The 15978-nt window shown below is 44.2% G+C and overlaps 1 protein-coding gene across 17 annotated transcripts in view; it reads left to right on the plus strand.

Moving 5' to 3' along the window:
* The window catches only part of AUTS2 (activator of transcription and developmental regulator AUTS2), a 526196-nt gene that overhangs the window by 113077 nt on the left and 397141 nt on the right, over positions 1 to 15978 (plus strand). For all 17 annotated transcript variants that reach the window (XM_015880954.3, XM_085521774.1, XM_085521776.1 and 14 more), the window contains exon 2: positions 11187 to 11396. In XM_015880954.3, coding sequence (XP_015736440.2) covers positions 11187 to 11396 — 210 coding nt within the window. The remainder of the gene's footprint in view (positions 1 to 11186; positions 11397 to 15978) is intronic.

Here is a 15978-nt window from a genome sequence, read left to right on the forward strand (position 1 = left end):
GTTTGATGCAAGTTTCCAGCTGCCAAAGCCGGGCAGCAGAAGTTGGTGTGCTTCTTCTGTGCCCTAGCAGACTGTAATCCAAATAGCAAAGATGAGAAGACCTCTAAGAACCACTCCTACCATGTGAGAAATACACATGTCCTCTTAACGTATGTAGCTTAATGTCAGTAACTCAGGAAAGCAAATCTGTTCTGTCTTTTGGCTGTAAGATTTCAACTGTGGGTGACTCAGAGTAGAAGGCTGCATTGACGGCTGGTGGTTTATCAGCCACTTCATCAGTTGGGTTTTCACTTGCTGTTCTGCTTTCGCATCGAGATCATCTTTACATCTGTATGAAAAGAGCCATGAGAGCTACCTGTGTTACTGAGGGCTGAGATGGTGAGACCTTGACAGGTGCTTCATCACGCTCCTGTCTTCAGTGCGAGGCATTCATCTATTTGCTAAATAGAGGTAGTTTCAATGTCACTTGAACGTTCCAGCTTCTAGGGGATTTCTTTGTCATTCCTGACAAATTTATTATCCCAAGCGTTAAATTAATGAAGCACGGAGCCCACAGCAGCAGCTTTTTGAGGAAAAAGACGTTCTGGTGCCGCAGAAGCCCCTCAAGCTCTACTGTAGAATCATAGAATGGCTCAGGTTGGAAGGGACCCCAAGGATCATCAAGGTCCAACCCTTCTGCTGCACGCAGGGCTGCCAACTTCTATATCTAATGCTAAACCAGGCTTGCCAGGTCCCCATCCCACCTGGCCTTGAACACCTCCAGGGATGAAACATCTGCAACCTCTCTGGGCAGCTGTTCCAGCACCTCACCACGCTCTCTGTGAAGAACTTCCCCCTGATATCCAGTATGACCCAGTGTGTCATCTGGCTGTGTGCATGGAACAGGGGCTGGCTCCTCTCTATAGGATGGGGTACAAAGCGCATGGATAGGGCTCCCATTGGAAATGACTTGAGTGGAAATGGCAGTCTTTCTTTAGAAGGGTGGTGGGGCTGCGTGGCTGAGCAGTGCAGGTATGTGGGGCAGCAGGATGCTGATAGAACCAGGCTCCAGGGTCTCGTGCAGCTGCCAGCCCAACCCTGGTCCTCCAAGCAAAGCAGCTGCCGGTTGGGGTTAGCATCAGGGACTGCCAGCACTCAGGCATTACTAATGCTGTGCTGTGTGCGGAGCTTCCCATACAATGTGGGGAGGCACCGATAAACTCAGGTTTTCCCTTAGTGCTAAAGGACTGTGGTGAATGCTGCTTCCCTTTGTGGCGTGTGCAGCCTCCGAGCTCCCATAACGCCGAGGGCTTTGCTATTCTGCTCAGGCATTCAGTGACTTAATTGTGTGATGGTATTGATGTAAAATTTAACAGCCACTGTGCGTATTGACTGTAGCTTCATTGGTTGCTGCTGGAACATGCTGTGCTATTGCCCTGCTATTCATTTAGCTGTTTTGGTCCATTTATTAGATATTACAGAGTTTTTCCTTTTCTGGACAGAACTGGTAGTGATTCCTGCAGTGAAAACCTATTGGGAATGACTCTAATCTAGTTTCTGAGGATTTGTTTATTGGGGCAGCACATGCTGGGCTAATTTCAGGGTACGTGTTCCATGGTATCTTTTCTATCCACAAGTGAAGTTACAACAAGGGGATGTAGCCCTTCAGCAGCAGGAATTGTTGTCTTCTTCCCCCACCCATTCAAAACAGAACAAAACAAAAAAGCCACCAGGAAAACAGAATTGGCTCTGTTAGTATTTACTGGCAAATTAACGTTCCTCAAGGCTGCCTTTTGCTTGTTCTTTCTAGAGCTTGGAGAAATAAGATTTCACGTAATGCATCTGGGATTGGATTACTGGATTGAATACTGCAAAGTACGCTGGGGACAGCTGAGTCTGTTTAGAAAGCAGCTTAGCCTCCCTAAGTCAGTAAAAATTCAATTCATGATAGTCAATGAGGGATTTTTTAGCATTTTTTTTCTTTGGGGTGCTTTATTTGCTGTTGGATGGTCGTGCTATTAAGCTTTGGGTGGAGGGGATGATGGTTACCACCTATTTCTGAAGACCAGGAAGGAGAAAAGCACCGTGCAGTCTGACATCCCCAGGCCTGCTTGGTCCCAGGAGCTCCTCAGCTGAGTATGCACATTGTGACCATTCCAGAAAACCACAGAAATAGGAAGGAAAGCATTGAGAATGAATGAAGGTTGAGGTGGTGATGGTTGCTGCTTTGCGTCGGTTCCTTTGTGTGCTCACGAGCTCCCTCTCCTCCCTTCCCTCCCCCCTTTTCCCTGCTGAGAGTTGAGGTTTCGGTCCTCAAAACCAGGCCAACCACATGATTACAGTGCAGATGGCAGTAATCTCTGCGTGTGACTCTGACAGCAGATCTCAGGGCGCAGCGGGGTCTGGGAAATTCCTGCTCTGTTGCAGGGATGGATCACATCCCTGAAGGGCAGGGTCTGAACGTGGCTTCTGCATCTCTCTGTGAAATGGTCCTGTGTTTTGTTTTGGATTTATTCCTCTTTCCCAGTGCCAGCATTTCTGGCTGTGATCCTTACAGCTGTTCTTTTATAGGGGGGAAGATGTAAGAGGAGTTTGCAGAGGGCTGTGCTGGCCTTGGTAGGGATGGCTCTGTGAACACAGTGAAACTGTTAGGCTTGAGGTAGGGAGGGTGATGAAGTAGGAAGGCTGGTGTGTGAGCTCATCAAGAATGCAAGGAATGCAGGAATTCCAACTTATGTTGTTCTGAACGAGATAAAAGACTGCAGTCAGTGCAGAAGTGTGGCACATCCATGGGCTGTATCCTCATCCTGAAATAGGGAATGAGCAAAGAAGCAAAGTGCTTTTGCTCTTCCAACAGGAAGAAATAATGGCCTGCAGGGGAGCTTTAATGCTCTCAGCAAATTTTTGCTTATTTTTTTTCTTTACATTATAGTCATTTTCTTGAGTCGGACATCCTTGCTGCTGCTAAGTAAACACAGAAAGCATAGATTATGAGTTAAGAGTATCGACAGCATTTCAAGCGCTATCAGAGAACATTTAATTCAGTTTAATTTTGTGATAAATCTCATGTTTAATCCTCTGGTTGCTCTGTAATCATGTCTCTATTGATCTTTTCTGAATGACTGCATGCAGTTTAATAAACTTTGCCATTAACCTGAGCTTTCTAAAGGGGGAGATTGATTCTCGTATCAAGTCCGATAGAACCAATAACCACCTGAACATCATTAAATCTGTCCATTATAAAACATTTGCATTAAGATCAAAGTAAAAGCGTAGAGGTGAATTTGCAGCTTATTAGAGAAAGAGTTTGCAATCGGAAAGTCTCAGTATGTCAGTCAACATCAGCAGCAGTTTTCAGCCTGCCTGATTCAAACTGACACCTCCTTTCATTTCCTATTTCTCAAATCCGTCTTTCATCCTATTGAGCGACCTCCTTCCTTCCCCTTTTCCCAGCCATAATTATGTCCTTTAATTTATTCCATCTTTTTCACTCCAGGCGTTTGTTTAGTCCAGGTTTTTGAGGTCATTTTTTTTTTTGGCCTCATAATAAAGCAGCAGAGCTTGAGTGCATTTTGGCGTGTTGCTTTGGATTTATTTTCTGCCCTGGACTTTAATTTTATACAGAGTGCCCTAGGAACACAAGATATAAAATAGGGTAGGGAAGGGGGGACTGTCTGGAAGTGGGGAAAATATGGCCTTTTTCTCATGTTCCTTCTTTTCAGTCTTATACCCCTCATTCCTCACTGGGGTCTCCTCCCACACCACTATTGCCTGCATCCATAGTAGGGGTCTGTATGCAGGGACACTGCTTGCACAGTGCCAGCTGAACTGCATTGAAACATGGTCCAGATTCTGTGTGCTGGTGGCCTTGGGAGTATCTGCATGTCCCCTCAGCACCCCATTTGAGCTGCTGATTGATCCTTCCATTGGAATGAACCTTTGCAGCATTTGTTTCTCCCATGCATGTGCGTGGCCCCTTTGTTCCTGCAGTGCCCGATCCCTTTACCTCGTTAAGTATTTAGCATTATGAGGCACAGATGAAATAGGATGTGGTCTTACTTCCATTGTACACATGAGCAGGAAGGGTAAAGGCCCAAATTCACAGAGCCATTTATTTCCTTTGGAAAATCACTCAATGGGAATTAAATAGTTTTCGGCCCCTGAATACTTGCTTTGTGGACTGGGGCTCGGCTTATGTGCTACGGGTCACACAGAGCCAGGGGAAGATGAGGAATTTTGTGCATCCCCCAAGTGCCCATGTTAATAACACGGTGTCAGTCCAGCCAGCTCTAATCCTGTGCCTGGCAGGATACAAGCTGCGATAAGATCAGACAGGGGAGATTTGGATACCAGCACCAACAAGCAGCTTAGAAAACAAATCTTCAATAGGAAAGGTTTCCTTCTGAGCGCAGGCTGATACCTGGGAAGGTTCTAATTCTCTTCAAGATATTCTCCAGCTCTCCAGAGATACGTTGCAGAGCTTTATCTGCTTTCTGCTCTAGGCAAATTTTTACAGAGAGACAGCAGCTCGGATGCTTTTTACAGGAGAAATGGTTACAAGTTCAGTCGAGACAGCCTGATATACGATAAAGCGTGCTTTGAATCTAAGTATTGCTCATGCAGTATCGTTCACAGTTTTTGTGGCTCCTCTCAAGTTTGCTGGAGGCATTAGGAAAGCTCTTGACTTGAGATGCTGAGTTTGGGAGCTGCGGATCTCCTGACTGCATCCCTGCTAAGTTGAATTTGTTGCTTCTGGGTGGCTATAAACAAGAAGCATCACAGAAATTGCTTTTCCAGCCACTGAGTTGCTCTGAACGTCTAAACTGAAGCATCCTTTAAAAGATCTACCCACGGAGTAGCTTTAAGTTGAGTATTTGTAGGAGAACAACATATTTTCAGCCTGGTTCAAGTGTAAGTGATGTTTTCTCAGGTGTATGAGGCAGCCTTATGGGGTCTGTGCCCTGTAACAAAACTGAACAGCGTCATCAACCTTCCTTTTCCCTTTGTATGTATTCACACTGAATGCATTCTGCATATGAGACAGAAGGGAGGAGCCGTGTTTGCCCTCCTAGGAATGGCTGAGTGTGCCTGGTGCTCTTTGGCTTCAGAGCAGCCACTGGGCATGAGCTGCAATGAATGCTCTGCTGCAAGGGTTTGATGCGTTAGCAATAGCAGGGAAGTAAAGACAGAAAAGGCATGTGGCAGTGCTCCAGTGGGCCTGGCTGTCTGCTCCTGATTTGATGGTTTATAGCTTTGTAAAGGAACAACAAAATAATCCTGGTATTTATTTCACCTGCGAATGTGAATGAGGACTCTTGAGATGGGAGCGACTTGCAGCTGCTTTGTAAGTGGTGAGAAGGACAGGCAATGATAAATCTGGTCTGTTATGTTAAGCTTTACTTCTGAGCTGCAGAGTGGGATTTGCCAATGATAGGCACTCTACAAGAATGTAATCCCTCTGGTTTTTTTGATCATCGAATTTATCTTCAGTCTATCTGTTTCCTAAGGGAAGAATAAGCCTGCAAATGGAAAGGTTACGTATTGCTCTCTGTCTTAAAAGTTTTGTTCTTTTCTGTTTTTTTTCAGCCTCTATGCTAGAAGGAGGTTTCATTTGCAGAGTTGAGTTGTTTTTTTTCTCTCGCTGCACAAAGGTTTTGATCCTTTTCCTAATGAAGCATATTACAAAGCTCATCTCAAGTGATGCACATCTATCTCTGCACTTAGTTTTTCTCTCTACTCGTTCTTTAATTACCTTACTTTCATTTTTAAATGTCTTTGTGAATCTTTTGTGTGAGGTTGTCTGCCATGTGCTGAGAACAGCAGTGGAGTTGAGGGCCTCTTCCCCTCTTCTAACATGATACAGAAGAACGTCATGGAATCATAGTATGGCCTGGGTTGAAAAGAACCACAATGATCATCCAGTTCCAATTCCCTGCTCTATCCAGAGCCACATCCAGCCTGGCCTTGAATGTCTGCAGGGATGGGGCATCCACAGCCTCCTTAGGCAACCTGTTCCAGTGCATCACCACCCTCTGGTTGAAAAACTTCCTCCTATTATTCACTGAGTGCATTGTTGACCTGAGTGGCTTTGAACACTTGAGCAATTACGTTCTGCTGTTGTAAAAGGTGATGCGTAGGACTAAGTTGTAATCTTTCATACTCAAATACTTGCAGAAACTTCCTTTTAGATGTGCTTTTTATCATGCTGGGGGAGGGGGGGAAAGCTTGAGAGTGCTGTGTGAATTACTCCTTTTAGATCAGCTGGTGTGGTCTGGTGTCCAGGAGCTGCTTCCAAAGCTGGCAGACATACACTGGGGGTTGCAGTAGGTTTTATTTCTGAGCTTAGATTGGTTAAATATAACCAGGGCTCCATCTTTACCTCTGCCTATGTCTTGCATTTAATATGTGGCATTGAGGGAGGCCATCAAATGATGTATTTTAGAAATAGCCATTATCCATGTCCTTATATTATCTGGTTCTTGCTAAAGCCTGATTTGCAGGAGTGCTCAGCGCTCCCTGTAGCTGCTGCAATCAATGAAAGCTGTCCTTCATTAGATAAAGTGCTCTGTCGGGCTGAGTTCTTTGAGAAATCAAATCCCAGTCGCTTCCTAGTGGGTGCTTAAAATTAGCAGACATTTCTGACCCGAACGTGTCAGGGCTGTGTGTTCCACCTCTAAAATGGAAAGAGTGAAATACGCTCCTCTGGCTGAGCTGCTGTTAGATCTATATTGGTGGTGTTTGTTGAGCATCTAATGCTATAGTGAGGGGCTGTGCAGAAAGGCCCTTGAGGAAATTAATAACTGTGCATTCAGAGGAGGGTTCGAATGGAGCTTGAATAAACATCCACACATTGAACAAAAAGGCGAAAACAAAATGCTGAGTGGCTGCTCATTAACCGAGCACCTTCCATTCTGCAGGGGGAAATAATGGCTTGCCATCGTGTAATTAAAGATTGTATCGTAACGCCTGTGTGCAGGAGGGCTGAATTCAGGTGGTGGTTGTAGCCTCAGTCCTGGCCTTTCATAACTTCCAGGTCCTTGACTTCATAACCTCAGTAATGTGCCTTTAGTGCTGCTTTTTGTGCGTGTGCAGTTTTAAATCGGAGGCACCTGAAAAGCCGCCGTCTGTTTATCAATGATATTGTTAACAAATGATGTTGGGGTGGAAAAATCAAAGCAATCTCTTTGCTACAGAAGCTCTTTTATAAAACGTATCTCGAGCAGACAGCAACTTGCATTTCTATTGTTTTGCCTTCATCTGTAAGCACCACGTTATAGCGCTGCAGCTCAGGACAGCGTGCCATCGTCAGTCTGTTGCACAGCCCCTTTTGCACAACACTTTGTTTTCAGGTTAGAAAGAAAACAACAACAAAGGCAACAAAAGTCAGATTGAACCTTTCTGCTGAGCTCTTGGAACTTGAGATTTGTGGGGTCTACTCAGTGCCCTGTTTTCTGACCTTTATGTCTTGATGTTACTGCCAGAAGGAAAGTAAGGAATGATGGAGAGATGGAAGGATTGAAGTCTTAAGGCATTTTCATCCATCAGCTTTAAAAGTTCTTCCCAAATTTAACAAAAAACACCAGGAAGATCCACAGCTTCCCCCCACCCAGAGCTATGGGTGCTCCAGGCTGTGGGTTGGGTGCTGGGCAGCCTGAGCTGGGGGGCACCCAGCCCCCATGGCAGGGCTTGGAACTGGGTGGGCTGTGGGTCCCTTTCCAACCCAAGCCTGTCTGTGGTTCTCTGATTCTATCATGGGTTCCAGAGGTACCTTCATTGCAATGCAATTTGACAGAGGTGCTTGGTTTCAGGCTGAAGATATATACACTCAGGACAGAGGTGGGATCCAGGTGATTTTTCAAACCAGTTGTTTCAGAGAACGCTGTTAATTCGTGGCTATGTAATAATTTGGGGGTGTTTAAGAGAAGTCTCTTAATTCTTTATATCTAATTTTACTATTGAGGTGAAGTGTAAACTCTTAGGCTCTTATACAAAGCTATTGTGAGCTAGCAGGAACCTGACAAGCAAATAATTGGAATACGGTTGTGGCCCGACACAGTTATTACTTATTGCAATACTCCCACACTGTAATATACTTTCATTTTAGAAAAAAATAATAATACCTGGGCTCACATTCAGCATGAATTCAGAGAGTTTCTTCTTACAACACTAGGATCAGAAAAATAGTCTGTAACAATGACTTGAGGAGATGGAGGCTGTCTGAAGAAATGCTTGGCTGCCACTGGGGATCTGATATCTAATTAATAAGCTGTCACTTAGGTAGGAGGAAGATGGACTCTCCTGAAATAAGTAAGGCATGGCTTGCTGGAGGCTCAGTGCTCAATGAGAGCGCAGTGTGTTCTTCAAGCCTCCTGGTAGTACAAGTAACCTGTTGTACACAAGCAGCTGCTTCCTCTGCACCAATACAGGGCTGGGGATGGGACTGGTGCTGTTAATGGGAGCTGTGATGATGGCAGAGCCTCCCACTCATCAGTATTGTGGCAGGACCTGTTAGCAGGGCAGCTCTTCTCCATGATACAGCGATGTTGGGCTGATGAGTGTGTCCAACAGAAGCAAAACAAATGGACATTTTTTTACACTCATACATATTAATGCACTTTTTAAAAATGGAATTGCATGTAATTACATATTTATACATTGAAGTCACCTTCCTGATACACTTAAGGCACTTTACTGATGAAAGATATCTTTGAGTAAGGCTGTTTTAAACCATGCCTAATATGTTGGTATGATTTATTTAATAACGTGTGGGTTTGTGTGCTGGCAGGAGAGGAGGAAAGCTTACAATAAGGTCTGAATGTGTAGTTGTGCTTGAATCAGCTCCATGGGCAGCTGCTTAGAAATATGCCTCGACATGAAATATTGCTACATCTTATCTATGTAGATAAGGTCTCTGCAGCCCTGTCACCTTAGAGTAATTACAGCTTATTACCCTAATCATGACGATGCCTAAAGTCCATAATTAAGGCTGTGCTGGTTAATGTAGTAGCACATGGTGTGGTACAGCTATTGTCCTGTATTAACAACAGAAAGATAGGAATGGGATGTGAAGGGTCAGAGTGAGGATGTGGTTTGTGCAGAGCCGTGTTCCCAGCAGAGTGCTCTAACAAGTGCTTTTGGAGTCCAGTCTGCAGATACAGATGTGGAGAAAACAAATAAGTGTATTTTAGGCACCAAGCTGTGTATCTGTTGAATGCAATGAGAGGCTCTATGGCGCAGTTTGATGATAGGAGGTTTTGACCCACGGTGCTCTGTAATTTTCTCTGCAGAGATTTCAGCTGGCGCAAAGAGACTTCTGCAGATTGTTCCTTTTGCCTCGGAAGATACGCTGTTCTCATAGGGAGCAGAAGGATTTGTGACACTGATGTTGCCTATCTTTGTATGCACACTCATGTGTCCCAGTGCTCGTGTGAGCCAAACCTTCCTGTAGGTCTGACAGCCCATGAAACTTGAAGTTATTGCTGAGCTTGGCTGCAACATGGGAGTTTTATATGGACGGTTGAGTCTTCTGTAAAATATGACCCATCTTGTATCCTCTGTAAAGCTAATGGCAGCTAGTAATTTCTTGATGGTGGGTGTTATGCCCATTAGACATCTTATGAGCTTCTGGAAACCTGCCACTGTTTCATTTAGTTCTTCAGCTGCAGGAGAAAAAAAAAGAGGGGAAAAAATCCCACAAAGCAATTTAATCATTAGGAGAATATTTACTTCTGGAAGGCTCCTCCCCTTATCTTTTTCTCTCTTGTTTACAAACATGAGCTCTGTGTTTGAACCCCTGCTCTGGTATGATGTGCTATTCATAAAGCACTGGATTTTTTGGGTACTGAGGTGAAAAAAATATAGCACCGCAATGGCTGTTATCATAAGGTGTGTGTCTGTTCTGTGATAGAGCAGTGAAGGATCTGGAGCACAAATGTGATGGGGAGCAGCTGAGAAAGTCAGAGGAAGTCTTACAGCTGCTGTCCATCTGTAATGCATGTGAAATTCTTCTTTTATCCAAAGACCGGATTGGAAAATTTGCTGGCTTCAGTTTAATGAATCATCTTGTTGGTTTCAGTTATGAATTTTATGAAGTTCTTGTGCATTTGGGGAGCATTCTTTAATTAAAGGCAAACCGATTTTTTTGCTTGTAGGCATTTTATTTTTGTATTTTAAATATGGCATAATTGGAATTATAGTCCCCTAAACATGAGTCCTAGTGTGACTCAGGGTCCACTGGTCCACCAATTTGTTTCTCTCAACATGTCCTGCTGTCAAATACAGTATGAAGTGATGATAAACAGAAAGCATGGAGGCTCACGGTATCACAGCACTTTATGGTGCAGTGCAGAGAGCTTTTAGAGCAGCCAGAAATGTTAGCAGGAGATGCCTATAATATTAAACTATTTAAACAGTGTGTCCATTGTGAAGGAATACTGTATTCTTATGTGTGCAGTTCTTGGATTAGATGAGATTCAGTTGATTGCATTCATTAAAAGCCCAATGTGTGCTATCATGTCCGCTCTCCCAGTAGCTTCTCCCAAGGACCCGTTGTGATTCCTCCATCTTCCTCTGCCATTCATTCTGTATCTTTGGAAAATTAGTTAAAACAAACAAAAATGGTGTTTTATGGGCACACTGATTCTGGAGTTTGAAGAAGGGCCTCTTTCCATGTGTGCAAATAAAGTCGTGGGGGTTGTTCTTTTGTTGGTTTCTTTTTCCTTGAGATTTGGAAATGTACCGAGGTCAGGCTTGAGGAAAAATCAACTGAAGGCAATTGAGATTCATTGACATTAATTGGCTTTAGGTCAGCTCTTGCCTTGTCCTGTCAAGTGTAAGAATAAGTCAAAAGAAATAAGTACAAAGAAATGTGAAAGGCCGAGGCTTGTTTAAAATAGAAGGGGATTGTTAAACGTTATAAACATATGCTGTCTTCTAATTGCATGCTCGGTAGGTATGTGACGTGTCTGAGAATTATGAGGCTCATGGTATGAAATCCGAGTTGTGTATGTCTGTGCACTCACTTAATCATGTGTCTGAGTTTAGTAACTCTTATTTACCTGGAGGTCAATGAAGATTGTTTTGTCTTTTTTCTAGTGACTGTAGCATTGCCTTGAGAGCGCTCAGATGGTCACCCTGGAAATTGCTGTTTGAAGAGGCTGACCAGATCCCAGCTATATCTTAACCACTGCTTTTCTTCTCCTTTACAGAAGGATGTAGCTCTGAAACCTCAGGAACGAGTGGAGAAGCGACAGAATCCTCTGGCCAAGAAGAAACGGGAAGCACTTACCAATGGGCTGTCGTATCTTCCGAAAAAGAACAGACTTCACCACCACCAGTACAGCTCTGACCGAGAAAACGATCGCAATCTTTGTCAGCACCTTGGGAAAAGGAAGAAATTACTGAAGGGCCTCAGACAGGTAGGAGAGCGGTTACCTCTTGTGGGGAGGGTGAGCTTTGGCTGTTGGCCCGTGGTATGTAGAAGTGGATTGTTTGTTTTGTGGGATGGCTGGTTTGTTTGAACCCCTTTGTGGTTGCTTTATTGCTGGGCTCTTGGGTGCTGCTTGCTATCAAGTCTTGGCATGAGAAGAGATTGACCAAGTGGGAGAGAAAGTGGCTTATTGCTGCTGGAGCTGAGCTGATTAATGGATGTCCAGAGGTTGGAAAGAGTTTCGTGTAGGCTGACTGTGAGGCTGTCAGGGCAAATAAATGTGTGTGTTATGCTGCTGTGCAGACCTGGTGTTAAAAAATACACCTTCTTGTCTTTAGACTGTGTACACAGAAACCTAAGATTCTCTCTGAAGAAGGGTAAGGTGAGGGAGTTGTGAGAGAGCAGCTGTTAATCAAGACAAAACTCTTAAGACCCATTACGGGTGTGAGGAGCTCATTTGTAGGATGTCAGTGCTACCAGTGTGAGATCTTTTGGGTTACTGATCACCTATCTGGAAGAATTTACTCCTTGCCCACCACTGGGGACGTCTTGTAGCTGAGCTGAAGGTGTACAAGTGAGTGAACATGCAGTATCCAGGAGTAGAAAGCTTGAAGCTGGGAGTGTTGGTCTCTAGGTCTGTGCAGTGCTGTGTTTCCCATCTTTAAGAAAGAAAAATACATGGTAGAAGTCATTTCTCTAGCAAGAAAAGCCACACTTTGCTTTTTAGATGAGTGATATCCTGTGTGTGTGTATTATATACTAAAAATAAATCAGATCTCGGACGCTTTACTTATGGCGTGTACCTGTTGGTTGTTTGGTTTGTTGTCTGCAGAGCTGAAGTCTAAAGAAACAAAAAAGAGGCCAGTTTTGACCCAAATTTGAGTGATGCTGATGGCTCTTGGACTGGATGATCTTTTAGGTCTTTTCCAACCTTAGTGACTGTATGATTCTATGATTCCATTTTGATAAGGAGCTACAGAACCTGGTAAAAGTGTTTTCATTGAGTGTATACAAAACTAAAATAAGAGATTGGCATTCAGACATGGAAGCAAATTGTATGGAATCTATACTACCACACCTGCTCATTTTGGTATTATTTCTGCTTCTGAGGAAGGCTGGGAGACTCTTCAAGGCAGTTGATGCAATGCATGTGAGTAGATACTGAAGGCTGCTGTGTTCTTTCCTTGTTTTCTGTGTTCACCTAAGCCTTCTCCATTGTGTTTCTTTCCAGTATGTCAGATGGTAAATATCTCTGCTTTGTATAGTTGGAGCTGGCCTTCAGAAAAGCTGACTTCTTGCACTTTTTGATTCCCCTGGCATAGCCTGCTGTCAGGTGAAACCTTTCTGCCTGGTACTTAAGCAATGAAGGAATCAGCCAAGCTGCTGATGGAGGTTATTTGTGAGGTTATGTTTTCAAAAATAAATATACACTGACTTGGAAGGTATTGAGTTGACAAATGTCATGGAAAATGCTTTTCCTTTTAGCTGATAAATCTGAGAGCTCTGCTTAATTCCTGAGGGATAAACCTGAGAGGAAATAAAATATCTTGCTCAGTATGAATTTAATACATTTGGAAGGGGTACAGCTCCTTAGACAAGAACATTTTTGTCTTAAGAACAGTTTCTTTACTTGCAAATCTGGTATTTAAGTGCGAGGAAGAAAATATATAATGAAATAGACTGTAAAGTTTATTTGAAAAGATACACAACTTTTACATGCAATATTTATGCTCAGTATTTCCTGTCATTTCTGTCAAGACAAATGGCAAAGATCCTGGAAATAAAAGGAGGGGGGTTGATAAGTTCTGAGGATGATTTGTAGCATCTTCCCTCCTTGGAGCAGCCATTGGCCTGGCGTGTTGGGTTTGGTTTCTCACTGTCTGGGCTCTCGCTTGGAAGTAAAACTGCGTGTTAGATGTGAACAAGTCAAGAACTGGGCTCACTGCTGTTCTGTACTGGACAAAGTAGGAAGATCTGAAGCCAGTAGGGTGGTGAGGCACTGGCATAGGCTGTCCAGAGAAGCCACAGATGCTCCATCACTGGTGGCATTCAAAGTCAGGTTGGATGTGGCCTTGGGCAGCCTGGTCTACTGGGTGGCAACTGTGCCTTTGGCAGATAATCTTCGTTCCTTTCCAACCAATGCCATCCCGTGATTCAATGTAAATTTAGTTTGCTGCTGGATATATATATATGGAATCTCTGCTGTGTAATTTAGACATAAATAAGGTATCCCGCTCCTGTTGTTCTCAGAGGAATCCTGAATTGTCACATGTGAATATTATGTTTGGATGGCAGGATGCCATTTCAGTGCTGTCACTTGTGTTCCTGTGCTGGCAAACAAGCCAGGCTGCAGTCTGTCCCTGTTGGGAATGTTTTACACCTGGAGATCTTGTTTGTCGTTCTACCAGTAGTTAACAGTCCTGTCTGCTACGTCTCTCTGTGAAATCTGTTATCTGCTGGCAGTAACTCCTCACATGCAGGATTTACAGTACGAAGCTCCCTCATCAAACAGATTTAGTTGAAGTCAGCTATTGGAAGGACTGCTAATTAGTTTTCAGAGCAAATCCTTGCAGTATTCATGCAGGTATTTATTCAGCTATGCTGAAATGCCTACAGGTTTATTGAAATCCAGAAAATGTGAAACTATAGGTTAATTAAGGCTCATATTTTACTAGCAAGAAGACTTTTGAACTCTTCTTTGTGAGCTCTTATAAATGTACTTATTAAATGCCTTGAGGAAACTTTAGTTGGCGTTAAGCAAACATAAGACTCATCAGAATATTTCTCCAGCATTTTAGATTTAATTTCCTTTACATTAATTGGTAGATGGAGTGTTATTATGCATTTCCTTTAACGCTCTTGTGGAAATCTTGAAGTGGGCATTGTTGAATTAGAAAAGGGGCGGCTGTAAAAACTGTAATGGTTTTTAATGCGGTGGTGTTCCTCGAGGTGTGGGCAGAACAGGGCATGGTAGGAACAAAGGGCTCTGATTGCAGGTGCACGAGTGTGCTGGTAGCAAGAGGAAGGATCAGTGTTCTTTGTTCAAGGGGTAATTGTTCTAGAAAGAACAGAAGATGCTGACTTGTGCTACCAACACCGTTTCCTTGGTTGCCTTTTTATTGCCTCGGCTGGAAGATTCACACTCAGTGTTGTAGGAGAGGATCCTCTTCAGTCTATGTATGCTCCTGCAGCAGCAGATTGGGTGCTGTGCAGCTCTGTGAGCTGCTTTATGTGCAGTAGGAGACTGCTGTGTGTGTTGTGGTGCTCTGCTGCTGCAGTGGGTGATGTACCTGCTGCGAGCTGCCATCAGTCCTGCTGGTGGTGAGGAACCAAGGCCGGTAGCAGCACGCTGTGGGACCTGGTGTGAGCTGTAGGGCTCGTGGTGCCACGGGGTGGGAGCTGAGCAGATGGGTTTGATTGTCACCGTCAGCACGATTCCAGCGAGAGCTGGCTGCTGACAAGCCATTTACAATGTGCTATTTACAGTTTGGGTTTGCAGTCTCTCAATGACATCTGAGTGCTCTTTAGCAACTGCTTTCATTGCTGCTTTTCTAAGAGCTGTTAATTGAAAATGAAGTTGTGGGTGGGCTTTGGGAGTGAAATAGTGCCTGCAAGTATTATAGGCAAGCACACAGAAACGTTTAATTTCTTTTGACTCCCAGCTTGAAGCTTTGTGCAGGAGCATGGGAAAAGCACACAAGGGTGTATGGTTTGGGGTCGGATACCTTTGTAACGCTGCACAGAGCATGCACAGTGAGTGATGAAGGTCTGCATCTCCTTGTATGTAGCTGCTGTGATTTTGGGGTTGCTGTATTGGCAACTGATGGATTTAGATGATGAAAACTGCAAAAGAGAGGGAAAGGACCAGGGCTGTGGAATTGAACTTGGTGGGACACCAGAGGGGCTGGTTTTACACTGCTGGAGTCAAAGGTTACACTGCTGCTGACTTACAGAGCGTGGGGCAGAATCAGCTCAGCATGGGGAGAGCAGCAGGACTGATGTTCAGGGAGGGAAATTGAGATCGTGACTTCTCATTCTGTTTGTAAAAAGAGGTGTTTTTCAAAACGCTGGCACAGCCGTGTTGAAATTGCTAGGTTTGTTGTTTGTGTTGCAACCTACACAGCATGGTTGCAAGCTCTGTGCAGCGCATAAAGCGTTTGCAAGTGTTGCTGAAAGGTTACAGCCACCCGAAGCAAATGCCACGAGGCAACGCAAGCAGGAGGCCTGCTAGAAACATGCTTTGCCTGCAGCGTGTGGAGTCATCATTCAGAGCAGTGTTTTTTTATGGCTGGCACTCACTGCAGCCCTGTGACATCCAGAACAACCCACAGAAGCAGGTAGGGTGCAGCCGTGCCCCACAGACACCTGCACTCATAGAACAGCAGCTCTGGGATGCTGCTGCTCTGCTGAGGATGCTCCTGCAGTGCTGTGTCCCCAGCGTTGCCCCCCCCCTGTAATCACTGCTTTCACCTGCAATTTTTCAATAAGCTGTTGAATTACACCTCTCTAAATGATACGCTGCAAATCCAGCGGGTCCTAATTGCTAATGATGGTTCTGAAAGACTTTCATT

The sequence above is a fragment of the Coturnix japonica genome, chromosome 22 (assembly GCF_054131305.1).
Source record: "Coturnix japonica strain WE chromosome 22, WE-NBRP24, whole genome shotgun sequence".
Taxonomy (NCBI): Eukaryota; Metazoa; Chordata; class Aves; order Galliformes; family Phasianidae; genus Coturnix; species Coturnix japonica.